Source organism: Musca vetustissima, unplaced genomic scaffold (genome assembly GCF_032173495.1).
Source record: "Musca vetustissima isolate MV318-11 ecotype Yass unplaced genomic scaffold, APGP_CSIRO_Mvet_v1 utg4989, whole genome shotgun sequence".
Classification (NCBI taxonomy): domain Eukaryota; kingdom Metazoa; phylum Arthropoda; class Insecta; order Diptera; family Muscidae; genus Musca; species Musca vetustissima.
In genome coordinates, this window is record NW_026874714.1 from 26837 (window position 1) to 54706 (window position 27870).

Here is a 27870-nt window from a genome sequence, read left to right on the forward strand (position 1 = left end):
CAATTTCTAATCCCTAGCGAATTCCTATTTCGATAATAACAATTTGTCTAAATTGTCTCAGTCTTAACAAGATGATGATTGTGAGAGTGTTTGTGTGTTTGTGCGTGTGTGTATTTGTGATATCGTAGTTACAACATTTGGTGTTGATCTTCCCCTGAGTATTTCACTGCTGGTGCTGCTGTTTGGCGATAAATCATTTAACAGCAAAGTCTTTTTTATTTTTTCATAAAAATCTTAACAATTCTGCTCATCATGGTGGTGCATCGTCGTCGGTCATTGTTGTTGCTGTTGTTGTTGTTTGGCGTTATAACAATGTTGGGCAATGTTCACTGGGCCTTGGAGCAGTCTAACACAGCCTAAGGCATTAAATGAAATGAATTCTGCCACCTATGGTGGCAAAGTCAATTTTTGTTCATTCGTTTGTTTTTGTTGTTAACCTTAAAAAAATATTCCTAAACATAAACGGTGGACTATCTGTAGACGGTATTACGTTTCATATCGGAATTTTCCATTTTATGCAGAAGGATTTGTGAGCTACGTTTCACCGCTGAATCATGTTTATTCTTGCCATTCCCATCTAGAGTGTAATCGAAATTTGATTCGGTGTACAGGGGTTGAGAACGATGCACACCAGATGTGGAGGACGAGGCGCTACCCAAGGTGCCAATTGTAACCATTTCAGGATCAGGATTTAAATTGAGATTTTTCTCATTGACACGATCCACCAGGGAGGAGGTACTGTTCTTCAGTGGATTCATGTAACGCCGTAGATTTTCTTCATTTTGCAGATTGTTGGATTTTTCGGGATCTAAACGTGATGAATCGATGGAGGGTGTCAGATTTATGCCAGACGTGGAGTTGGCAACAATACGTTGGCGCCAAAACAAGCTAAGGAATATGGCCAGAATGACCAAGACAATGAAAATGCCACACAACACTGCAATGAGTAAATAGGTTTTGTTGCCCGTTTCAACTTTGACCTCAATTATGGCAGATTTCGAGTCGGAATGTACTGGAATGGAAAGAAAAAGAAAAAACATTGGACATTTGTTAATGAAATCGTGTTAAGTATTTTTAAACTTATTTTCAATTAAAATATTTAATTTTAAAATTGTAATTTTGGTAGTAAAATAAAATACTCACATAATTCACACTTGGCTCCATGACGATCGGGTGGACACACACATGTATATCCACCAATGCCATCAATACAAGTTCCACCACCTTCGCATGGATGGGGTGAACATTCATTGACATTTATACGACAATCGGGTCCCGAAAATCCTTTGGCACATACACAACGGAACCAACCGGAGCCTGATTCACATGTGGCTCCATTGTGGCAAGGTTGCCCATGGCACTGATCTTCAGGTTCATTACAATACGGACCAGTCCATCCGGAAACACAACGGCATTGTGCTGGCAAACTTTTATCCGACGAATTAGCCACACAACTGCCACCATTTTGACATTGGCCCGGGTAACAACCCACCGCAGTGGAAGTATTTTCCGAACAGGGTTTACCTGTAAAGTAGAAAGAAAAGAATAATAAAATAAATAAATACTTTTTTCAAGAGCTATACTAGACGTGATTTTTTGTATACCCTTCACCACACTGTGGTCCAGGGTATTATGTCTTTGTGCTTATGTTTGTAACAGGCAAAAGGAAACGAGATAGACACATGGTTCCTTTTGAGAATATGCATAGAATCACTTTCTGAGTCGATTTACACATGTCCGTCCATCTGTCTGTCCGTCCATGTATTTTTGTGAACAACGTACAGGTCGCATTTATGATCCGATTTGGATGAAATTTGGCACAGCTCACTTATTTGGCCCAAGGACGAACCCTTTTTAAAATGGAAAAAAGGGTTCAGATTTAGATATAGCTCCCATATATATTTTCGTCCGATATCATGTAAATGGTGTACCGAAGTCCCTATATATCTTTCGATTTGCACGAAATTTGGCACAGCGTAATGAATTAGGTCCAGAATGATGTGTGTTAAGTTTCGTGAAAATCGGTTCAGATTTAGATATAGCTCCCATATATATTTTCGTCCGATTTAATGTAATTGGTGTACCAAAGTCCACATATATCTTTCGATTTGCATGAAATTTGACATAGGGTACTGAATCAAGTCCAAGGACGAACCCTATTAAAATTGGGAAAAAATCGGATCAGATTTAGATATAGCTCCCATATATAGTTTTGTCCGATTTTATGTAAATGTTGCACAAAAATCCCTATATACCTCTCGAGTTGCACGAAATTTTGCATAGTGCATTGAATTGAGTCTAGAATGATGTGTGTCAAGTTACGAGTAAATCGGGTCAGATTTGGATATAGCTCCCATATATATTTGCGTCCGATTTAAGGTAAATGAGGTACCAAAGTTTCTATAAATCTTTCGATTTGCACGAAATTTGGCACAGTGTACTGAATTAGGTCTAGAATGATCTGTGTTAAGTTTCCAAAAAATCGGTCCAGATTTAGATATAGCTCCCATATATAATTTCGTCCGATTTAATGTATATGGTTCACCAAAGTCAAAATCGGTTCGGATTTAGGTATAGCTCCCGTATATATTTTCGCCCGATTTAATGTAAGTGGTGTACCAAAGTCCCTAACCAAAGTCCCCTTCGATTTCCACGAAATATGGCATAGCGTACTGACTAGAGTCTAGAATAATGAGTGTAAAATTTCTTGAAAATCGGTTCAGATTTAGATATAGCTCAGTATAGCTCAGTAAATATATCCATAGTGGTGAAGGGTATCATATAGTCGGCCCCGTCCGACTTTACTACTTTCCTTACTGGTTTCAAATATTTTTTTTTCGATAACTACTAATATTTTGTTCAAGACCTTTGTGAAGGCTTAGATTTTTTAAATATTTTTTCAAGACATTTATGAAGGCTGTGATTTTTAAAAACTTCTAAGTCTTATCAGAAATCATGGATTTAATTTTTTTCAAGTATTTTTTAAATACATTTTTTTGATTTTTATGTAAAATGTAAACTTGACACTTACCATTGCATAGCGACTGATTGTAGTTGGGAAGCAATTGCTCACAATGCTTTCCCGTTCGGCCGGGTGGACAATGGCAATAATAGCTGCCAGCAGTATTTATGCAGTGACCCACCAAGCAAGGTGAGGGTGAGCAGTAATCATTGGCCGCCTGGAAATAGAAAAATAAAAAAAAAAAAAAACAAATTTGATTAAAACATGAATTTTTATTTTATATCTTAATACAAAAAATAGTAAAATAAATGTTATTTGATACGTGTTTGTTTCATAAATCTTTTATTTCTTTAGAAAAATATCAACAAATTATCGTTTAAAAATTCTAGAAAATAGTTCACAATTTAATACAATTAGTAAGTGGAGTATAAAATAAATATTTGTTTGGTTAATTTTTGGCAAACGTTATAAAAACAAATTACTGTTGTATATTAATTAAAGTGGAAATATACTGCCCATAAAACCTGAAATCTCTTTGACAAAAATTGTCACTGTACAACTGAATGTTTCTATTTCATCATTTTATTACACAAAATTCCTTAGAGATTTCTAAATGCAATTATGTCTTATTGCTCGAGTATGTGTCGCAGAATACTAATGAGCTATCATTACACATAAAATTGAAAATCAAAACAAAAATGATGTAATTAAAGTAATTAACAAGTGTTTTACGCATGTCTATCAAAACCATTACATACAACATCATGTTTGTTTCTTAAGTCTTTTGTTTTAGATAATTTGTAAACATTTGAAATAATTCGCTAAGGAATGTTTTCTGTAAATGAAATCGAGTTTGATGTGTAATTGAGATCAACATTTTTAGATACAAGTCAATTTAAACCAAAACAACAAATACAAACAAATTGTTAACAAAATAAAATCAGTGGCACACGCACACACACTTACCTCACACAATGGCCCCGAATATCCCAGTGGACAAATGCAATTAAATTTACCAATCATATCAACACATTCGCCACCGTTGCGACATGGCGAATTGGCACATTCGTCGATATCGATTTCACAATGACGACCTGGTTGCGGAGAGAGAGAGAGAGGGGAAGAAAGAGATGAATAAAAATAATTAGTTAAAAGACTCAACAATGTTTTAAAATTTAATTGAAATTTTAATTGAAAAAATCTACTAATATATAAGGCGTTGATTTTTTAATATTTTTCAATATTTTTTATAATATTTTTTCAAGCTCTTATACAAGGCGTAGATTGTTTAAAATATTTTTTCAAGCTCTTATACAAGGCGTAGATTGTTTAAAATATTTTTTCAAGCTCTTATACAAGGCGTAGATTGTTTAAAATATTTTTTCAAGCGTAGATTTGTTTACCCACCTGTAAAACCTGCTGCACATTTACAATGATAATCATTTACCAAATCCATGCATGTAGCACCATTTTGACACTGACCCACGCAATCATCGAAATTTTGTGCACACGTTGGACCACCCCAACCATCTAGGCAAACACATTGAAACGAACCCGGCAGATTAATGCATTGTCGGGCATTAACACAGGCACCGATGGTGGTCGGCGGAGTGTTGTTGGTCGTTGTCGTCGTAGTCATCGTGGTAGCCAATGTTGCATTACCAATTGCCGTTAACGATGAAGATGCTGCATTCAAGGCAGCAATCAATGCTAACGAAGGTGATGTAGAATGGGCATACGCTGAGGCTGTAACCGCTGCCGTGGCAGCAGCCGTTGAAGTGGGCTGGTTGTGCGAATACGGAGGATAGGCGATTTCGCATTCATTTACATCCGTTTGACATACATCGCCTGTCCACTGGGGTGGACATTCACAACGGAAACCACCGATTAGATCTATACAAGTGCCGCCATGTTCACAAGGGCCACCAGCACATTCATCAATATCTGGAAAAAAACGAAGAAGAAAGAGAACAATGGAGATAAGTATGAAAAAAAATACAACACATACTCAATGTTAAACATAGTTTTAAAGTGCTTAAACAAAATAAGATGAAGAAGACAAAAAATAAACAAATAACATTGTATGAGATATGCAAAAGATCTTTTGGCCATTCTCCTCTGCCGGGGTTTTGTTTATCTCCTTCACATAATCAAGTGTCCATTATGGCCATCTTGAAGAGGATGACTTTTTTCCACATTCTAAGTTGTTGGTGGGGCAAAGTTGAAACTTTGATGACTTGAATGATGTGTTTCTTCTAAAGTGTAGACAGTTTTATCTAGTTTTTAGTAATCTAATGATTGTCTTTTTGGCTTTCTTTCTTTTTTCCCCCATTTTCCCTCAGTGACAGGCAATTTTCCATTTGTAGAATTGTTGATATTCCATCTCGAGTATTTGTTGCGTGATGTCTCTAAGACAAATAGCATTAGCTGTTCAAATGCAAGGTGCATTTGAAAGATTTCTTGACAACAACTGCAACAACAACCACGACAAGAAAAACAAAACTCATTTTAATTTGTTTATGCTAAAGAATTGCAGACCACCTGCTGTGCTATTTTATTTATTTGCCATTTCAGCGGATTTCTATATTTGTTGGCTAGTTTTCGCAAGTCATACATTAAGACATAAAATGACATGAAAAACATTACAGGAATAAATATATTTGTAGATATGGAAAGTTTTGCAAACTTCTCACGAAATTTGAAGGGAGATCGTATATTTTTTCAAGCCTTAATAAAAGGCGTATATTTTTAAAAATATTATTCCAAGCTTAGGTATGAGGCGTGGATTTTTTAAAATATTTTTTCAAGCCTTAAACAAGACATAGATTTTTATACCCTACACAACTATGTTGTCAGGGTATTATAGCTTTTTGTAGCCCCAAGAGTTTGTAACGCCGCGAAATGTTGGTCCTAGACCCTGAGTCGATCTAGACATGAAGGCCCCTATTGTTTTTGGTAAAGATCGGTTAATATTTGGGGGATGTAATGGACCAAATACTAAATTTTTATCAGTTTTTCTGGTCGCTCTAGAGGCCGCAATTAGGACCCAAACATCGCGAATTTTTACATAGAGAAGGGGATCGGGCCAAAGAATAAGCATGCCTGTTTTGATATGGATCGGTCAACATTTAGCGGGTCAAATGGACCTGACTTTTGTGTGAAAAATTACAAAATTTGTATTCTATAGCGTATAGATTTATCCCTGAAGGACTTAGACCCGAAAAGTTGTTGGTATATTCAAGGGCACTGGTTGACCCTTAAATTGATACCAATTGTATGGTCGTATGCACTCAGATGTGGGAGTTACACTTAAACATTTACAGGTGCTTATGTATTCAGATATTTTTTAGTAACCCTTTACCTGACTAGAGGGCGGAAATATAGCGCTGATCGCTTTAAAATGTTCCATGAAGTTCCAGTTATGGTCAAGGATAACGCCTTAAATTTTCGATGACGATCGGTTCAGATTTAGATATAGCCCCCATATAAAATTTTATCCGATTTAAGGTAAATGGTGCACCAAAGTCCCTATATAACGGTTGATTTGCCCGAACTTTGGCACAGCGTAATGAATTACTTCTAAAATGATGTGTATTAAGTTTCGTGAAAATCGGTTCAGATTTCGATATAGCTCCCATATATAATTTCGTCCGATTTTATGTAAATGGTGCACCAAAGTCCCTATATATCTTTCGATTTGCACGAAATTTGGCACAGCGTACTGAATTAGGTCTAGAATGATGAGTGGAAAGTTTCGGGAAAATCGGTTCAGAGTTCGATTTAGCTCCCATATATATTTTCGTCCGATTTTAGGTATCTAGTGAACCAAAGTACCTATATATCTTCCGATTTGCACGAAATTTGGCATAGCGTACTGAATTAAGTTAAGAATGATGTGTGCAAAGTTTCGTGAAAATCAGTTAAAATTTAGATATAGCTCCCATATATAGTTTCGTCCGATTTAAGGTAAATGGGGCATTAAAGTTCCTATATATCTATCGATTTGCACGAAATTTGCACAGCGTAATGAATTAGGTCTAGAATGATGTGTGTTAAGGTTTGTGAAAATCGGTTCAGATTAACATATAGCTCCCATATGTATATTCGTCAGATTTTACATAAATGGTGCACCAAATTGCTAATGTTTGTCCGATTAACACGAAATTTTGCACAACGTATCAAATTAAGACGTTAATGGCGTTATTGCCTTTTTTTTGAAATTGGTGCATATATATGCGATTTAAGGAAAATGATGTACCAAAGTCCCTTTATGTCGTTCGATCTGCACGAAATTTTGCACAGCGTATTTAATTAAGTCTAGAAAGATGTGTGTTAAATTTCGTAAAAATCGGTTCACTTTTCGATATAGCTCTCATGTATATTTTTGTCCGATTTTACATAAATGGTACTCCAAACTCCTCATGTTTGTCTGATTAACACGAAATTTTGCACAACGTATTAAATTGTGACTTGAATGACGTTATTAGGTTTTGTTGAAATTTATGCAGATGCAGCCATAGCTTCCACATGCATTTCGAACGGGTGTCTGATTGAAGCTAAATTTTTAACAGTACGGCGTACCGAATAGCGTATATCAATTTTCCTATAAATCGTTTCCATAAATTTGTCCCATGGTACACACACGATTCTACATCTGTCCGAATGAAATTAAATTTATCATCGATTGCAGAAAGACATCAGTGTGTGCCTTCGAGGGAACATATACCCAAATTGATGAAGGGTATTATAATCGGCCCAGTCCGACTTTACTGCTTTCCCTACTAGGTTTTTCTTTTAATCACTGTGAGATTTTTTTACATTTTAAACATGCTCTAAACTTTCAAATATTTTTTTTTTTGGTTTTTGTAATTTTTCGACTTTTCACATCTTCACCCATTTATTTGCGGATTATAGAAGAGGAAGAAAACTGTCATTTGTTTGGTAAATATTTTTACAATGCTGTAGCAAATGTCTAAGTACGTGATTATTATTAAATTGAACAAGTCTCTATCTATTGTGTGTGTAAATGATAAATGTGTTTGTGACATTGGGTGACAAATGTGCTAAGAGGGATTTGCATATAGAATATGTGTGTGTGTATGTGCGATTTTTATTTCTTTTGAAAGTTCGATTTAAGAAGAAGGCGCATGCGCGTAAGGAATTTTAAGTTTTATGGTAACAAAGAATACGGCATGTAAGTAAAAGTGGGTAACAGTCAGTTAGAAGAGAAATATGGGAACGAAATTGTGTTTGAAGTCTGATATTTTTTTAACTTCCAGTGGTAGCTATGAAAATAAGGAAAATTATTATGGAATAACTGGAAAAAAGCTTTGAAAGCTAACTGAAATAATATATTCCTCTATTTGCCTATATAACTAAATTATCCAATCCACTGATTAACATGTTCCCAACCCTAAGTAATTGACAATTACAACCGTTTTAAATTACATTGAAGTCAAATCTGACTCCATCTATTTCACAAAGCCATAACAACCCATAAAAATTCCATTTAATCCCATTTCCCAAAAAATGTTGATGCACCTGATTGCTGCACTTATTTTTTAAAAGCAAAGCAACTCCTCTTATTTAAAAATTTCCCCACAAAAAAGTTTCCTACTAATAAAATGAAAGAAAAACAAACAATTATTTGTTGATTTTCTTGTCAGTTTTTTTCCTTCAATTTCGAAATCCCGCTGCGTTCACTATAAACAAAAAAAAAAATAAAAACCTTTCACTTAAATTAACAACTTTATGCTAAGACATTCCTAAATGTGCGCATGCGTTTAATCTGGTTTTTAAAGTCAAAACAAAAGCTTGAATTCGATTTGTTGTTGCTGTTGTTTTGAAGTTTCTTTGACGGGGTCCATTTCTCATAAAAAAACCGAATCCATTGAGATACCAAACTCATTGCATGAAAAACGTTTTTAAACGATTTTTTTTTCTTTTGTATGGCATTTTATTAGTTTGATGCTCTCTCGTCCATTGTTTATGGCTTTGCAATTGAAATTGAGGAAAAACCAAGTCAAAAACAAAAACATCCTGTAAAGATTGGCGTTGTTTGTTGTTGTTGCTGTGGAACCGTTGTTTTGAGATAATTATTCAAAGATTCAATTTTTGTTTGTGTGTTGCTTTTTTGTTTTCCAATTTGTTACCAATTTCACAAAAACACACAAGACATGTTTGAAACTTGGTTGTTTGTATGACCGTGTTGTGGTTTGATGGTTTATCTATGGGTTGTATGATGCATGTAAGGCAAATAGTGCACCTCATTGAGACGAGAGTTTTATATGCACATATATATGATTGGATATGCCGTTGGGGAATAAAATTTGGGGATGACAACTCCTGAAGTCACTATACAATAATTTGATCATTAAGGCCTTAAACAATATTTTTCTAAACATATATATTTTTTAAATCCAATTATAAGGCGTATTTTTTTTAAATAATTTTTAAGTCTAATTTGATTCAAGGCGTTGGCTTTTTTAATTATTTTTTTCAAGCCATAATTCGAGGCGTAGATTTTTTAAATATTTTTCAAGCCGTCAGCTCGTCTATAAATACACCCTTCATATTGTCTACACGAACTCTCTACAGTGCGTCTATAAAAGCCACATTTAGCTTTATAACGGCTCATCCAACTGGGCTATAAAGATGTATTGATCTTTAGGTGGCCTATGAAGACTCCCAGATCTACAGCTCGTCTATAAAGGCCCCCACACACACAGACTGCCTTTAAAACTCCTGGTGTAGCGTATCCTCTACTATTTATTTGCTGTCTTTCATCTTGCATTTTTTCTCCACAACATTGTATCCCAAAATGCTTCCACTTTGCATGACCAATACTGCTGTATTGGAATATTGTTATTGAAAAATATAACTACCTGTTATGTATATTTTTGAAAACTTTATACGTTTTGAATGAATTGATTTGGATTTTATCAAAATGTAATGTTAATAGTAAAAATTGACCAGGTTATAAAACATTTTATATGGTATTGGATCACCATTTATATTTCAGTTTTTTTTTTCATAAAATAACATCAAAAATATATTCGATTTTAATTTCATGGGACAAATTTAACATTTATGGACAACATCAAATGCTGTCTCTCATATCTTGTTGTTTGTATGTATATTGTAAATGTAATTTCAAAACAAACAAACATTACCTCACAATGCAACCAAAACTTCAAAGCTGCTGGTGCTGCTGTCAGTTACTCTGCTTGTGTGGCTAATGCACTTTGCGTTCGTTTCTTAAGTCTTTCGTTTCGTTATGAACATCAACACTTAACTTTGCATGTTCGCCAAATATTTAATACACATTTCGGATTTGTTGTGCATTTATTATTATTAACAATATTTTGTGATTGCATTTGAGTGTTGTTGTTGTTATTATTATTAATATCATTCATTGCATGTTCGCATATCAATGAATGAATGAGTGTTGTGTTGAATATTTCACATGAACAAGGAAACTATGAATTTTTGTTGTGGCCAGTCCAAAAAATTAAAAATGTGCATGTATTAGATTTTTTGTATAATTACCTAAACATGTAAATAGTTTTGTTTTTTGTTTTTGAGAATATCTGGGTCAAAAATATAAACAAAGTGAGGGTAAGGTGTACAAGAGAAAAAATTGAAATGACAGTCCAATTGAAGGTTTGTTGCTTAAGTCTTTCGTTCTGTAATGTAATTTTATGTAATTCTATATGTATGCAACTTACTTATCTCACAGGTGGGCCCAGTCCATCCCAAGGCACAGGCACATGTAAATTCCGATACTGGCGGCTTTTGTGGTAGTATATTGGAGACAAGTGTTGAAGAATTTCCGGCAAGTATTGGCATATTACGTCTGTTAACCGGCTTTCCCATGGCCGAACTCATGCCTCGCATTACCCGGAAGGATGGCAAGGAGGTACTGTTGCGTATGGGAGATTCCTGGGGGAAGAAAATGAAAAAAAAAATATTTTCATTTAAAGAAAAATTTTTCTATAAACATGTTGCGGATACAAAAATGTTGCCAAGGTACTTTTTCTATTACAGAAAATGTAGTCAAGGTAAAATTTTATATAAGGGACAATGTCACCAAGGAAATGTTTTCTATTAGAGACAATGTTGCCAAAGCAATATTTTCTAAGGCACAATGTTGCCAAGGCAATATTTTCTTTAGGGACAATATTTCTATAAGAGAAAATGCTTCAAAGGCAATATTTTCTATAAGAGAAAACATTTTATATAAGAGTAAAATATTCCAGAAGAGAAAATGTTGGCAACACAATATTTACTATTAAGGAAAATGCTAAGGCAATAGTTTCTATAAGGGAAAATTATCCAAATGCGGAAATGTTGCAAAGACAATATTTTTAATAAGGGAAAATGTTGCAGAGGCAATATTTTCGACAAGGGAAAATGTTGCGGAGGCAATATTTTCGATAAGGGAAAATGTTGCGAAGGCAAAATTTCCTATAGGGAAAATGTTGCGGAGGCAAAATTTCCTATAAGGGAAAATTTTGCAGAGGCAAAATTTCCTATATGGGAAAATGTTGCGGAGGCAAAATTTCCTATAAGGGAAAATGTTGCGGAGGCCAAATTTTCTTATAAGGGAAAATGTTGCGGAGGCCAAATTTCCTATAAGGGAAAATGTTGCGGAGGCCAAATTTCCTATAAGGAAAAATGTTGCGGAGGCAAAATTTTCTATAAGGAAAAATGTTGCGGAGGCAAAATTTCCTATAAGGGAAAATGTTGCGGAGGCAAAATTTCCTATAAGGGAAAATGTTGCGGAGGCAAAATTTCCTATAAGGGAAAATGTTGCGGAGGCAAAATTTCCTATAAGGAAAATGTTGCAGAGGCAAAATTTTATATAAGGGAAAATGTTGCCGAGGCAAAATTTTCTATAAGGATAATGTTGTGGAGGCAAAAATTTCTATAGGGGAAAAGGTTGCGGAGGCAAAATTTTCTATAAGGGAAAATCATTGGTAGGCAAAATTTTCTATATCGGCAAATGTTGCCGAGGCAAAATTTTCTATATCGGCAAATGTTGCCGAGGCAAAATTTTCTATATCGGCAAATGTTGCCGAGGCAAAATTTTCTATATAGGCAAATGTTGCCGAGGCAAAATTTCCTATATAGACAAATGTTGCCAAGGTAAAATTTCTTATATAGACAAATGTTGCCAAGGTAAAATTTCTTATATAGGCAACAGTTGCCAAGGCAAACTTTTCTATGTAGACAAATGTTGCCGATATTTTTTATGAAAATGTGGCATATAAAATATTTCCATATCAAATATAAAATACCATTTAAATATCTCACTTACCTTCACCGTACACGAACCACCATTTTTACACGGCTGAGTGGCACATGGATGTTCAATAATTTCACAACGTTCGCCAGACAAACCCTCTGCACATGTGCAACGAAAACGATCAGGTGCGGTATTTTCACATGTACCACCATGTTTGCAGGGTTCATGAGTGCCGCAATAATTCAAATCTATGGCCATGAAAAATCACACAAAAAAGAGAACAGAACAGGAAGAAAATATAAATTATTAAATATGCAGAGAAATAAATTCACATCGAACTTGAAATCAAAGCATACAAAAAAAGAAAACCGTTGAATTTTTATTGTATGCAGAAAAACAGATTACAGTTTGAGTTTTTCTCTAGTTCTTAATGTAGATTTGATTACAATTTTGCATTCCCCTTTCAATGTAAGTGTGTGTTTTTTGTATGCTTACAAAAAGTTCATTGCCTTACCTTGATCACACAGTATACCGCCCCAATTAGTATCACATTTACATTTCCAGGCCTCTCCGTAACATGAGCCATGCTTGCAGCCGGGATATACAACGCATTCATTGCAGAGGGGGCCTTGCCAGCCAGGACGACAACTGGAAGATAAATAAATTTTGGAATGATTAAGATTAAAAAAAATATTTTATGTTATGATATATTTTAGTTATTAAAAGAACATATTGCGAACAAAAAAATATTTTTTATAGAAAATAGACGGTATTCGGATTCGTAGTCGACATATATTTTCTCATGTTCACACCTTATCATAACGTGAAATTGCCCTCCACTTCCCCCACTGTGTAAAAAATAAAACAAAAGTCAGTTTGAAGTATGCAAACGCCCCAAAACCGAGATGAATCAATGTTTACAAATCATTTTCGAATTTCGTGAGAATTGAACTTTAACGGCGACATGGTTGGTAGTCGTTTTGTTGTTGTTGGTTTTTCGTATTGGATTTTAATGAAAATAAACTGTGTCACTTTATTTTCCGAACAATTTACAATATTTCAACGCCATCGCTGACAATAGTAACACAAAACGTAACAAAATAAACAGAGGAGAAGAAAAAAATCCGCCAACTTAAACCATGGAACAACAACTACGAATTCATCATGTCATCCAATGTTGAAATGGCTTTTGAATACAGGCCCCAAACAAAAAAAAAAATAAAAAAAAACAGATCGTTTAAGTCCGATACAATACAATTCGAACGAAATGAAACGAAACGAAAAGGAAAAAAGACGTCACCAGCTAAGCAAACAAATTCAACTATTTTCAATTAAGCTTTTCAACACGCTCAGGTAATGTTTTGTCAGACTGACTGCTTAAGGTTGGTGTTTTTTTTTCGTTTCGCTCCATCTTATCCTCCTCCTTGGGATAGAAGAAGGAATTCTAAAACCCAAGAAGCATGATCTGCACACTAAGCATGATTTTTTTGTAGTTTTAGTTTGGGTTTTTTCTTGTTACCGTTCCCTTTTGTCGATCTGAAGAATGCTATGCAAATTTTTGTGTGGCAACAGAATACGCCCTTAGTCTTAGCCAGAGGAACAAAACATTTGCATCCTTTGAAGTTGTTCTAAATCACAAAAGGACGTTAAGTTTGAAAAAAATGAAACATGTTGCATGTTGTTTCTCGTTTGTTCTTCTTTTTTTGCTGAGTTTTTGTAGTGCTGAAGTAATTTGATTAAATGTTCGGGAACACAAAAAACAACGAAAGCCATAACGAATGTGCAGATTTAGGTTAGGGATTTTTCCGTCAGGGGAAAATACACTTGGAAAATTCGATAATGTTGCAATGAAATATTTACTATATGAAAAAAATTGCCTTGGCAACATTTGCTATTATACAGAAAATATTACCTTGCCAACATTTGCTCCTAAACAAAAATATTGTCTTGCTCCTCTATAGAAAATATTTACTTGGCAACATTTGCTCCTCTATAAAAAATATTGCCTTAGCACCATTTGCCAATCTATAGAATACATTTGTTGCTCTACAGAAAATATTGCCTGGCCAACATTTGTTGCTCTACAGAAAATATTGCCTGGACAACATTTGCTCCTCTACAAAAAAATATTGCCTTGGCAACATTTGCTCTTCTACAAAAAATATTGCCTTGGCAACATTTGCTCTTCTACAAAAAATATTGCCTGGACAACATTTGTTGCTCTGCAGAAAATATTGCCTGGGCAACATTTGTTGCTCTACAGAAAATATTGCCTGGGCAACATTTGTTGCTTTACAGAAAATATTGCCTGGTCAACATTTGCTCCTCTAAAAAAAAAAATATTGCCTTGGCAATATTTGCTCTTCTACAAAAAAATATTGCCTTGGCAAAATTAAAAAAAATCTATAAACGAAACTGTTGCAGACGCCAAATTGCCTACAAAGGAAAATGTTGCAGACGCCAAATTGCCTATACAAAAAGCAAAATTTTCTTGAAAGGAAAATGTTGCAAAAGCAAAATTTCCTAGAGAGGGAAATGTTGCAAAAGCAAAATTTCCTAGAGAGGGAAATGTTGCAAAAGCAAAATTTCCTAGAGAGGGAAATGTTGCAAAAGCAAAATTTCCTAGAGAGGGAAATGTTGCAAAAGCAAAATTTCCTAGAGAGGGAAATGTTGCAAAAGCAAAATTTCCTAGAGAGGGAAATGTTGCAAAAGCAAAATTTCCTAGAGAGGGAAATGTTGCAAAAGCAAAATTTCCTAGAGAGGGAAATGTTGCAAAAGCAAAATTTCCTAGAGAGGGAAATGTTGCAAAAGCAAAATTTCCTAGAGAGGGAAATGTTGCAAAAGCAAAATTTCCTAGAGAGGGAAATGTTGCAAAAGCAAAATTTCCTAGAGAGGGAAATGTTGCAAAAGCAAAATTTCCTAGAGAGGGAAATGTTGCAACAGCAAAATTTCCTAGAGAGGGAAATGTTGCAACAGTAAAATTTCCTAGAGAAGGAAATGTTGCAAAAGCTAAATTTCCTAGATAGGAAAATGTTGCAAAAGCTAAATTTCCTAAATAGGAAAATGTTGCAAAAGCCAAAGTGTCTAGAAAGGAAAATGTTAAGGAAGCCAAATTTTCTCTCTGTGTCTTCTTTGTGGAACTTTTTGTTCATATGTTCAAACACATATTGTCTATTACATTTAACAGACATTAGTTCATGTCTCGGTTTGAAAGAAAACCATACTGAAAGCCATACATGTCAACGTTGCATGTTTAACAACGGGTGGTACCTAATTAAACAGATGAACAAAGTTTTCACATATGTTTTTTTGGGAGAAGACCAAAATAAAGTCCTTTTTTGCTGCAACACAACTGATAACAAAACTGAAATGCCGCTACTTGAAAAAAAAGAAATCCCCGCGAAACACAAATGGTGTTGAAGTCATTGAATGATGGTGCAAATGATGACATGATCTTAAGGTTACAAAAAACAAAATCAAGCAACAAAACTACATCAAATTTGAAACAAACTCTTCTTCAAAGTCTAACCAGAAAAAATCTCATGATTTGTTGGTGCTTTTTTTCGGCATATAATTTAGTTTTGTTTCACAGCTTGTTAGCGGATTTTTTGTTTTGTTTTTTATTTCCCTTTTTTAGCTTTCGTTCAAAGAGTGACTAATGAGCCAAACAAATGACAAATTTTTGCCCTTAAACTTTACTGTGTTCGGTGTTGTTTTGTGTGTCTCATTGGGTTCCCTGGCTAACAACATGCCTGACTGTCTGTCCATCCTGTCTTGATGACTTTTAGTCTTCAGTTAACTGCTTGTATTTGGCATGATTTTATGGCTGACTGTTGAGTAAATTCAAACATTATAACAGAAAAAACCCCGAACTTCTGTTTTACTTTGGGAAAATGTCGTTTTAGTTGTGTTTTTGTTAATGTTGTCGTCTTTTTTCTGGGGGGTTTTCAAAACACTAACAAATTTTTATGTTTGCCAAAAAATTTGTTGGAAATCATGTTTAACGGTTCAACATTATGCAAATTACCAATTTTATTCGTTACAAATCGAAATGAAATAAGATTTATTTTTTTTTGGTTGAAATTGAGAAAAAAAAGATAGAAACAACATCGAAAGGAATTTTTTTCATAAAAATATATTGCTTTAAAAACGTGGTCTTATAGAACATTATTCATTCAAACTTCTTTAGAAAAAAGAAAAAAAAATATTCGACAAAAAATGAAATTAGTAACCGATATGTATCCAGGCTTCATTTGAAACATGTTTTTAGAGCAACTCCTGCAATAGCAACAATGTTACGGATAAAACATGTTCCTTGGGAGTATGTTGCAGTTAAAATTTTTTTTCATTTAGAAATGTAATGCGGGGTGTTATTTTGTTAGAAAAACATTGCGGAAATTAACTTTTTTCCAGTGAGAAATGTTGAGAATAAAATATGTATACAGGAACATGTTGCCAATGAAATATGTCCCTGGAGACAATGTTGCAAAAGAAAATAAGTCTCCAGAGGTAAAGTTATTAAATAAAATGTTTCGAAAAATGTGATATTGAATAATGGTTCGGGTTTGATACATAATTTATTTAGCCAATAATGTATTTTTCTTGAGACAATGTTGCGTATCTTCCTAGACAGAATTTTGCGACTAATTTTATTTATCAAGAAATGTTGCCAAGGCAAGGCAACATATTTCATTGCGGATATGTTGCCAAGGCAAGGCAACATATTTCATTGCGGATATGTTGCCAAGGCCGTATACTTTATATTAGGAAATTTTCCAATGTCCATATCGTCTATATTAGTAAATGTTGCGAAGTAAATATTTTTGATGCCGACGAAAATGTTGCCGAAACAATATTTGTCATATGATAAAATGTTGCCGCGGCTATATTTTCAATATCACATAATATTTGGATATGAGATTTTGTTGCAAAGGAAACATTTTTCGACGAAATTTTGCAGCGATATATTTTTTAAATTCGGAAATCATGCAAAAGCTATATTTTCTATATGAAGAAATGTTTCCAAGGTAAAGTGGCTAAGGATTTTTGTTTGTATGTGAGTAAATGTTGTCAAGAAAATATTTTTATTTATTTTTTTTTAATAAAAATCTATTTTTCCTAAATCAAATATTTTATTCATTATATACTTTTAAATCAATCCCCAATGCCTGTGTCCTAATTTCCCATTAAATGAATTAGCAATGACCTAAAAAAAGTACATAAATCACTCCCACTTAAAAGGGGTCACTGCGGAGATGAGATGTCTGCCAAGTACTCTTACAAGATTGCCAAAATAATAAAATCCGAAGAAGAAGATGATTGCTGATTATGGTACTTATTTTGGTAAGACATCTAAAACTTTGTTACAAAAAAAGGTTTGCCTTTTAACTTTTGACACCCACGTAAAGGAACAAAAAAACAACAAAGCAGCACCACTGGTCATGCTAGTAGTTTTTCGAAACTCCAAAAACTCTCAGCACTTTATTAGAAGAACTAAAGGGAAATCTCATTCCAAACAAAATGGCGTTCTTGTCTTGAACACAAAAAAAACCAACCTTAAAAGTTCACAAAGAACTCAATTCTCCACAATTTTCGCAAAAAAATGGAAAAAAAAGCACAAATTGTTGTTAACATCTCATAGATCTTCATGTCGGTCAACGATTCTAGGTCGAATCTTAACTAATTGCAGTCTAAGAGATATAATCATAATTTATTATTAAATATAGTTGCGGGTTAGATAGAAGCGCAGCGCAATGGTTTACCAATAACAGAACACTAAATTTAGACCAAATATCAAAAGTAATTGCATTAAGTGGGGAGGTGGGAGCCAGAAGAGCAATAGTTTGGCATTGTTGTGGCATAGCATCTAAAACTGAAATCATAAACTATGTCTATGATGAGATTTGAAGTTTTTGGACTTTTTATGGGATGTCCAAAGTCAGTTTTGTTGTTGTTGTTGTGGCTTTTCATGAGTTGTAGCCAAGAAAAGGAAAACACAGCAAACGAGAATTTCTGTGTGAGCAATTCACAATAAAATCACGTATTCTGTGTTACACCATTTTCAATGTTCAACATTTTTTTCCATTGAGGAGAAGAAAAATACCAACAACAATAATAAAATCACATAAATGCTGGTTCGTGCATACAACAACGAACGAGAAATCTCCCTCCTCAAACGCAAATGTTGTAAAAAATGGTAACAAACAATAATGAAAACAGATTTACAGAACCTCCTCCTAACCACCCTAGACAGCAAAAAAAAAAAAAAAATTAAAAACTAAACTTTTAAAAATACAATAACAACATGATAAAATTATGCTGCAGAAACAACAAAATTTGTGGAAAAAATAAGACCAGCTTTTCGTTAACAACAATCGATGAATGTTTGCCTTCTGCTCTCCATCAGCCAGTGATGATGTTCGAAATGATGATGAAGCTGCTTACCATGGTAGCCAGTACAAATATCAATGCTGCTATATTGTTGTCTAGTAGATCTGTCGATATTGTGGCCAAAGTAATTTAAATCAAAAACAGATTTGTTGGTGTTTTTTTTCGTTTTATTTTACTTCGCGAATGGGCAACAACAATACCAAAACTAGTTAAGTTAATATCAGTAGCTTGCCAAAATAACAAAACAACAAAATTTCATAATATTTTTTTGTTTTCTGGTCATGTTATTCTCCATTTTTAATGGCATTTGGCTCCACCCACAAAGTTTGGAGGAAAGAAAAAAACAATAACAAAGAAACGATGGTAAGAATATAACAAGCTAGGTTTTTTACTCATTAATATAAACAATAAAGGGAACAACAACAACGAACATAATGTTTTGTTTTTAAATTTGAAGAGGTTGCCTTAGATAATGAAAAAAATATATATTCTTCAATAGAAACTGTAACGTGGTAACATATTTCATATAGAAATTTAGAAATTTTTCCCTCTGCAACATTTCCCCTTATTTTGCTTCCGCAACATTTTCCCTTATAGGAAATTTTGTTTCCGCAACATGTTCCCTTATAGGAAATTTTGCTTCCGCAACATTTTCCCTTATAGGAAATTTTGCTTCCGCGACATTTTCCCTTATAGGAAATTTTGCTTCAGCAACATTTTCCCTTATAGGAAAATTTGCTTCCGCAACATTTTCCCTTATAGGAAACTTCGCTTCCTCAACATTTTCCCTTATAGGAATCTTTGCTTCCGCAACATTTTCCCTTATAGGAAATTTTGCTTCTGCAACATTTCCTCGTTTATGAAAAGTTGCTTCTGCAACTTTCTCATGCATTTAGAACACTACAAATTTTTTCCTCATAGAAAATATATCCTTTGCAACATTTTACTTTTTAATTAAATTGATAAATTTCTAAAATTTGTCTACTTACACACACTCCCCCGGCTTATCACAACGGCCATGGACCGGGTCACATCCCAATTTACAAACAGCCTTTTCACAATTATCACCCATCCAGCCGTTCATGCAGATTTTCTCGCCCTCCGGTCCGCATGTGTAATGGCCAAATTGATCATTGCGCGGACGACAGAACGTCGTACAGGTGGTATTGTAATAGGTGGCTGCACACTGAACTCTGACACGATAGGTAATGCGAGCATTGCGTCCAATATGATCCAATGTCTTCCATTCGGGTGAAGGTAAAATCACGCTGGCAAAAGATGTTTCCTCAATTAACCTTTCCGAATCTAGAAAGGGAAGAAAAAAGAAACAGACAAGAAGCAAATTAAATTGAGGTAAAGGAACGTCCATACATGTTAGGTGGTGATGTGCATGGAGAGCTGATGATGATGGGAAGACTGTGTTTCTATTTTCTAAATAACATCGAATGGGTGGTGATGTTTTTTGTTTTGTAAGAAAATGGAAATTGTTGTAATGTCAGTTACGTGGAAGGTATCTACCGAAACATCCCTCGAAAACAGTTTGAAATGGATTTGATGTTGACAACATTAGCCGTTTTTTTTGTGGATAGAGGCGTTGTTCGTTGTGCCACAACCGTCTTATGTTAAATTTAAATAAATGTTAGTAGCAATTGTGGTTGTTGTTGCTGGTTGTTAGGAAAAAACGATCATGGTGGCAATTGTGTTAACGTAAATGTAGATTTGTTAAATAAACAACGTCTTGTTGTCGGTTTATGTTGTTGTAACTAAATTTAAATCATCAGAAACGAACGGAGCGAACTCCACAAAAAGTAACAACTTAACGAACAAAGTTTACATTAACGACAAGTTCAACTACCGAGGTCCCTCTTTCTATCTCCTGTGTGAAATATACACAGAATTTAGCATATGAAAGTGGATTGAATTGGAAATAAGAAGACGTCCGCAAATCGATTTCCGGGGTTCGAAAAAATCGGTGAACCTGAAATTTCTGAAGGATTCACAGAACTATATGTTAAGGGCCTATCAGTGCTACAAGAATGAAATGTTTAATAATATTTTTGAGTTCCCTAAAATAAAGTTTTGAAGATGGTTGATTTGAGTATTTTTGGTGGGAATACTTTTTTTGTTACTTTGTTTTTTTTTAATAAAATATACTCCATCTCTATAACTGTCTAATAGAGTACTCCTATAGAATATTTAGAGAGGGAATACCACTACTTCCCTTGAAAGTCATATGCTTTGTTTTTTAAAACACTATTTTTGAATCTCTCAAAGGCTTGCAATATTTTGGAGACCTCTAATTTTTTTTCAAAAGTCCTTTAAAAAGACTTTGGAAAACAATTTTTGAAGACATCAAAGTATTAGGCTATCTTCCCATTTTTACTCAAATGGTCCTAGGACTAGATATTTAAAGTTTGCCCTAGCTTAAAGGAACTTTTTAAAATCCTCAACCTTTATGGAGTCCTCAAAGAACTAAAGTCGTCGAATTTTTAATAATTTGTTGAAGCTCCCCTAAGGCTTGAAGCCTTTGAATTTTTGAGGACCTCAAATGGCCATTGGCGTATATTTTGGAAAATTTTTTAATACCGTAATATTTCGATGTCATATTTTTTTGCTTCCAAAGGCCCATAGGCGTAGTATTTTTTGGAGTCTTCAAATGTTAGATTTGTTTGGAGGCTTCAAAGAAGAGAAGGCGTAGATTTTTAAAGGGAGTTTTTTGGGGGCTTTAAACAGGATAGGGTGTAGGAAGTTTTTTTTGAGGCTTTAAACAGGATAAGGCGTATCAAGTATCAAAGGCGTTGATTTTTAATAGAACTTTTTTGAGGCTTCCGACAAAACAAGGGGTAGATTTTTCAAGAGCGGTTTTTTGGAGACTTCAGGCAAAACAAGTTGTAAATTTTGCAAGAGCGGGGTTTTGAGAGACTTATAACTGACAATCCCACAGGCTGATTTGTAAAGAATTTTATTGGAGCTCTTTAAGGAACTTTACCAAAATCATATATTGATGAAGACAAAATTTTGAAGTCCTCAAAGAAAACATTTTGAGGTCCTCAAAGAACCAAAGGCCTATTCTTTTAGGGCTTTATAGGAATTTTGTGGAAGCCATCAAATAGTTAAAAATAATTTTATTAAAATCCTAAAGGATGATTTTTAAAGAATTTTATTGGAGCCCTTTAAGGAACTTTATTGAAGCCTTATATAGGCCATAGGCGTGAATTTTTTAAAGGCTCAAAGGCGTGGATTTAAAAAAAAAATTAATTAAAGCCCTAAAAGGCTCAAAGGCGTGAATTTTTTTAAAGATATTTATTGAAGATAGATTTTTTCGTTAAGGAAATTGTTTGAAGGAGAAGGAATTCCATTGAAACCTTAGAAGGGTCACAGGCGTGGAGTTTTTTTAGGAAATTTATTGAAGATCGATTTTTAATAAATTCTATTGAGGTCCTCAGACCTCAATAATATCTCAAAAACGATTTTTGATGTTTTTACAGTTCCACCTGCGTTGATTAATGATGGTCTCAAATAGAACTGATTTTTAATAAATTTTTGAAGAACAATAGTTTAAAGTGTCGAAAGTATTAACCCAATGGATATTTAAATAAACTTTTAAAAGTTTCAAAGAGTGCTGATTTTTAAGACATTTTTGAAAGCAACATAAGGACGTCGGTTTTTCATGGACAATTTTTTAAAATCCCTACAGCGACTGGTATGGATTTAAAAAAAAGAAAAAAATTCCTATTTGTGAAGCTCTCAAGTTGTAGATTTTTACAGAATTTGTTTAAGCTCATCGAAATGATTTTTTGGGAATGTTTTTGAGAACGAAACGAATTGTTAATAAAAGAGTGGTTGAATTCGTTTAACGGTAGTCTGCTGTTTGTTTCTTAAGTCTTTTGTTTAGAATATAATTTTTTTCTTCCAACTGACATTTCACCAAATTCTTAAACCTCCTTAGTTTTTTAAAAGAAATACCAATAAAAACATTAGGGTGTAGTTACATACCTGGATACGATGTATTGTACATATCCAATGCCTGGAGTATTAAAGTAAATGATTTCTGTAAAGAGAAAAAGACAAGAAACAAAAATAAAACGTTAGTATATTTAAAGTTGTTGCTGTTGTTGTTTTGTGTTATTTTATTGTAAAGCTATTGTATGTAAATTGTCGACAGGGAAACAAATAAAAAGGCGGGCTAATTTTCTAAACTTTTCACCATTTGCTGGCAGCAAGGTTACTTTGAGGTTAAATTATTTTGTCAATTTGTTACGGTGTTTTCTTTTCTATACAAAATAAAAAAAAACAACCACCAACAAAAAGACATTTACATGGTGGAACATTTCAACAGTAGCATGTTTTTCGTTTCATTTCAATTGTTAATGGACACATTTTCAAAGCTTTAACTTTTTGTTGCTGTTGCTATTTTAAATTAGCAACAGTAGGAGACGGGCATCATTAGCTGTGTAACATTAGTAAAAAAGGTTAAGTGGTGGGGTACATATTTGAAATAGAATAGTAGGAGAAGAAAACTAATTTAATTCAATTGAAAGTCGAGATTTTTGGTTTTGGCTTTAGAAAAGGAAAAATGGCTCTTCTTCCTCTGATTTTCGTGAAGTTGGTGTTAAAATGTAATTTTGTTAATTTTTTGTTCCGCACTTCAGGTATTGAGTTGCAAATTAAAATGGCGATTGCAACAAATTTGTATTGCAAACCAAGAATAAACGTGAGTTTTTCAAATAATTCTAAGTAAAATATTACAAAAAAACAAAAAGAAAATATTTTCTAGGCGCCTTAAGAAAACCCAAAAAATACTTTACAAATATGGTAGCCTCCATTGCAAGGAAATTCCACCATCCTCATCCAGCATTTATAATAAGCCAGGTTGCTGTACTTCATCTTCTTTTTGATTTTATTTATTTAGTTTTTTCTTGCCTTACTTATGAAAGTTTCCTGGCTTCCAGCTGGGTAACGTCGTTCAAACTTTAATTGCTTGGCTTCAATGATTATTTACAAGGCACGAGATATGGCCGACAACAACTAACCATAACAGCCAAGCAAAAAAAAAAAGATTTAAACTATTTCAAAGTCACAAAAACCACCATGGCAGGAAAGGCAGCCAAGCGGGTGTATAAATAGGTCTGCCAATCGCCACCGCCGCCATACGTTGAGTACCAAAAGAAAATCTAAAAAAAACTCGACTGCGATTTATCATAACGTGTTTGGTGAATCATGTTTCCACACCATCATGGATGGTCATAAATCTATTGTCTATCTTTGGCAAAAACTTATAGTTGTAACGATAGAAATAAAAAATAACAGCATAAGGAGATGGCCAAGGAAACGAGATAGGGAGGAAAAAACTAATGAACATCTTTGGAAAAGGCAGGTCTTTAAGTGGATGAAAATAAAATTCAAGAAAAAAATGCAAAAACTTAAAATAGGCTACGAGCGCTACAAGTGGTAATGTAGACTAACGAATTGCGATTTTTTAAGAATATTTTGAAGGACTCTAAAAAAATTATTTTTTAACAATTTGTGAAAAACTGTAAAAGCTTTGGACTTTTAAAACAATATTTTCCAAAGACTAAAAATCAATAACCAAGGACTCTAGAATACATATTGATTCAAGGCTTAAAAGAGATTTTTTCAAGGATTTAAAAAAAATTAGGGGCTCGTATAGCTTTATACGTGGATTTTTTAAATAATATTTTTTCAAGGATAATTTTGTAAGGGCTCGGTGATAATCGTGTATTTTGAAGTACATTTATTTAAGGATTCGAGGAGCTATAAATAAATATTTTAGACGACATGGGAGAGCTTTAAGCGTGGATTTTTAAAAATAATGTTCGACGATTTAGGAGAACTCTAAGCGTGGATTTTTTTAAAATTATTTTTGAAGGTGTATGAAAACTTTAAGCGTGGAGTTTTTAAATAAATATTTTTAAAGGCCTGGGAGAGCTTTAAGCGTGAATTTTTTATGTTCTGGGAGAGTTTTAAGGGTGGAGTTAAAAAAAATAAGTTTGAAGGTCTTTTAAAGCTTTAGGCGTGGATTATTATATTATATATTATGGGTTATTATAGATATATATATGGGCAATATTGCCAATTTTTTAATATTCCATTTTCAAAAAATCAGCTTTTTTGTTTTTGTGGCACATCAATGATTTTTGGTACACATATAGAGAAAAATGTTCTGACTCCGAAACCGTTCGCGATCAAATTTTCGGTTGATGCGCGCAAAAGTTATCGAGGTTTTAATTTTGGGCATAAGAAAAAAATCTTAAAATTACGCCGTTTATTATATTAACCAAAAACGCTGATATATATCTTCCTCCGTAAAATAAGAATATGAATATATTATAATAATCACGATAAAGTTGCACATCTTCGCGAAATAAGAGAAAAATAATAAAAATATAGCAGATTACATCAATATTTTCATTATATTAATGACATACACACATCTACAAATCAATTTAAAATATCTACATAATCTAAACACCATGATGAATCAAATGATATCAAAATCACACAAGTCCGTGTAGCGGTTTCTAAATCACAGCGGCAACAAAACAAGATATTGAGGAAAAATATTTGTTTTTGGTTCGAAAAAATAATGTCATCATATTTATTTTTTTAATTGTATACATGAAATTTCAGAAAAAAATGTTGGGGTTATTCTGCTATTTTACCCGAATTTCGCCGAAAAATTTACACATATATTATAATAATAACTTTTTGTGTATAAGTATACGCCTTGCGGATTATATCAAGACCCTTCCGATAAATCTTAGTATTCTATAAATAGGAATAAATCTTAAAATAAAATAATATTAAGAAATATACATTTTAAATTGCGTGTAAATCGCGTAATTCTCAAAATCATTTGATGCGCATGCGGTTTCCAGGATGTACTGAAGTTTATCTTCCATTTCATGTATATTTTGCGAAATTTCATTTGACGGCTAAGATGTGCCACACGTTGCATTGAAGTACCTAAAAAATCGTAAAACGCGAATAATTTCCGAAAACTCCATATGCCATTAACGCGCATCCGATTTCGGTGTGCACCCTAAAAAAATACATCGATCTATACCGATTTCAATGTGGTCCATTAAGAACCATGGATGTGCCAGCAAAATCTATTTTTGAGATAAATTGCGTACATCTCTCTTTCGGCTGAAGTTTTTAAAGTTATCTTTTCGAAAAAGATCAAAATCCGTATGAGGTCATTTATTGAAGCGGAAATAATACACAGAAAACGCAAATAAATCCGCGATATTTTCAAAAACATTTTTTTCCAAATTTCGTGTTTTTGGAAGGCCAGTTCCCGCGGCTCTAGTAGATGGATTTTCACGAAGAAGATTTTATATCATCCGAAACGTAAAAAACCTTATTGATCGCGGGTACCCATGTCATTCAGTTGACAGATCTAAAAATTTGGCCCGAAAAATAGGTTTTTTAGAAATTTGATCGCACAAAATTCGCACCTTCGGATGAGTATTACTCTGAAGCTGTGCATACTACATACACAAAATACATATCAAATTACGCAGATTCGCGACTACAATAATCTTATAATCGATTTTTATAAATTCCTGTTTGCGTATTAAAGCTAGAAGTAAAATTAAAAAAAACACTCAAAATCGAGCTTCAAAATGTCAGCATCATTTAAAGGTAGATGCAGTGAAAATTTTGAAAAATGATATATAAGGGGCGTAGTCTCCATTTTGTTGGCTTTTAGTTTTATTTTGACACGAAGACCGTGCAATGAGTGGCTTAGTCACAAATCGATAGAGAACACAAAAAAACTGGTTCGCCTCAACGTGTTTTTACACATTTTTTTACATTAAAGTAGACACAGCTTCCACCAAAATAAAGTTTGGAGGTCAATATCATGAACAGTTTGCAACGACAGTTCAATTTACCCAAAACTATTCACTTTTTTTCATATACTTAAGTAATTCCCGAGTTATAAAGGGGTGAACCTCCGCTTCAGCTATGTTAAAAACTTGGCAATATTGCCCATATATATATATATATATATATTTTTTTTTAAGATTGGATTTTTTAAATAAATATTTTTTAAGGTCAAGGATAGCTTTATGCTTGGATTTTTAAATAAATATTTTTTATGGTCTTAATTTTTTTAAAAAATATTTGAGAAGGTCTAGGAGAGCTTTGAGTGTGATTTTAAAAAAATGTACGGTCTAGGAGAGCTATAGGCGTGTTTTTTTTAATAATTTAGTTTTGAAGGTGTCGAAGAGCTGTAGGTGTGGATTTTTTTAATAATTTTATTTTGAAGGTGGATTGTTTTAAATATTTTGTTTTGAAGGTATCGATTTTGATTTGGAGGCCTATCAGAGCAATAGGTGTGATTTTTTTTTTTTTAATTCTTTTTAAAGGAAAGTAGAGTAATATTCGTGTTTTTAATAGCTTAATTGTGGAGGCCTATCAGAGCAATAGATTTTGGAGGCATATGCGAGGAATAGGCGTGGATTTTTTAATAGCTTAGTTTTGTAGGCATATGGGAGGAATATGCGTGGATTTTTTAATAGTCTAGTTTTGGAGGTATAAGGGAGGAATAGACGTGGATTTTTAATAGTTTAGTTTTGGAGGCATATGGGAGGAATTTTTCTAAAATCATTTTCGTCACTGATTCAATATTTTCATCGGTTTTTGAGTGCTCGACCAGGTTGAGCATCTTCATTGACATTTTCTCGGTCTTCCTTGAAATGTTTATAACACAATTGAACTTGTGTTCTGATCATAACCTCCAAATGCCACAGCCATTAATTTGAATACCCTTGCGGAATTACTTTTGTTTTTTAACCCAAACATGGAAAAAATAACTTCGATTTAGCCATGTTGGTGATTGTTATCTTTCGTTATTTTGAGAATTTCTGGAGAATTTCCAACGGAAAGACATTTTATTTCGCATACCCGTATTTTTGAGGTTATCAAACATCTATACCGGATAAAATTAAAATATGTAACTGTTTTTACGTAGGTAACACATAAAGGACCCGCATCATTTTAGGTATTTTGAAGTTTTTGGAACATTTCAGTAGTTGGATGGTTGTTTCCACAGCGACTTTATTTGGCATTCAAAATTCCTGTTGAATAAAATATTTACATTTCCCCCAACAACTTTGAATGTATGTTAATGTTTTTAATAGAGCGGATTTTTAAGATCATTTTTGAATTGATGTAGGTTTAAATGGATCTTTTAAATGGAAATTCACAAGAGATTATTTTTTAAGGAAAACTATTTCCTATT

At 33.5% G+C, this 27870-nt stretch overlaps 1 protein-coding gene across 1 annotated transcript in view; it reads right to left on the reverse strand.

Moving 5' to 3' along the window:
- Nucleotides 1-451: 451 nt before the first annotated feature.
- Nucleotides 452-27870, reverse strand: part of LOC133336174 (protein serrate-like) — a 49759-nt gene continuing 22340 nt past the window's right edge. Inside the window, exons 4-13 of the mRNA XM_061544468.1 lie at nt 22596-22650; nt 19589-19904; nt 12724-12857; nt 12282-12457; nt 10690-10903; nt 4370-4906; nt 3929-4056; nt 3032-3179; nt 1144-1524; nt 452-1012 (exon numbers count right to left, since the gene is read on the reverse strand). Of these exons, the coding sequence (XP_061400452.1) occupies nt 471-1012; nt 1144-1524; nt 3032-3179; nt 3929-4056; nt 4370-4906; nt 10690-10903; nt 12282-12457; nt 12724-12857; nt 19589-19904; nt 22596-22650 (2631 nt within the window). The 3' untranslated portion in view covers nt 452-470. The remainder of the gene's footprint in view (nt 1013-1143; nt 1525-3031; nt 3180-3928; nt 4057-4369; nt 4907-10689; nt 10904-12281; nt 12458-12723; nt 12858-19588; nt 19905-22595; nt 22651-27870) is intronic.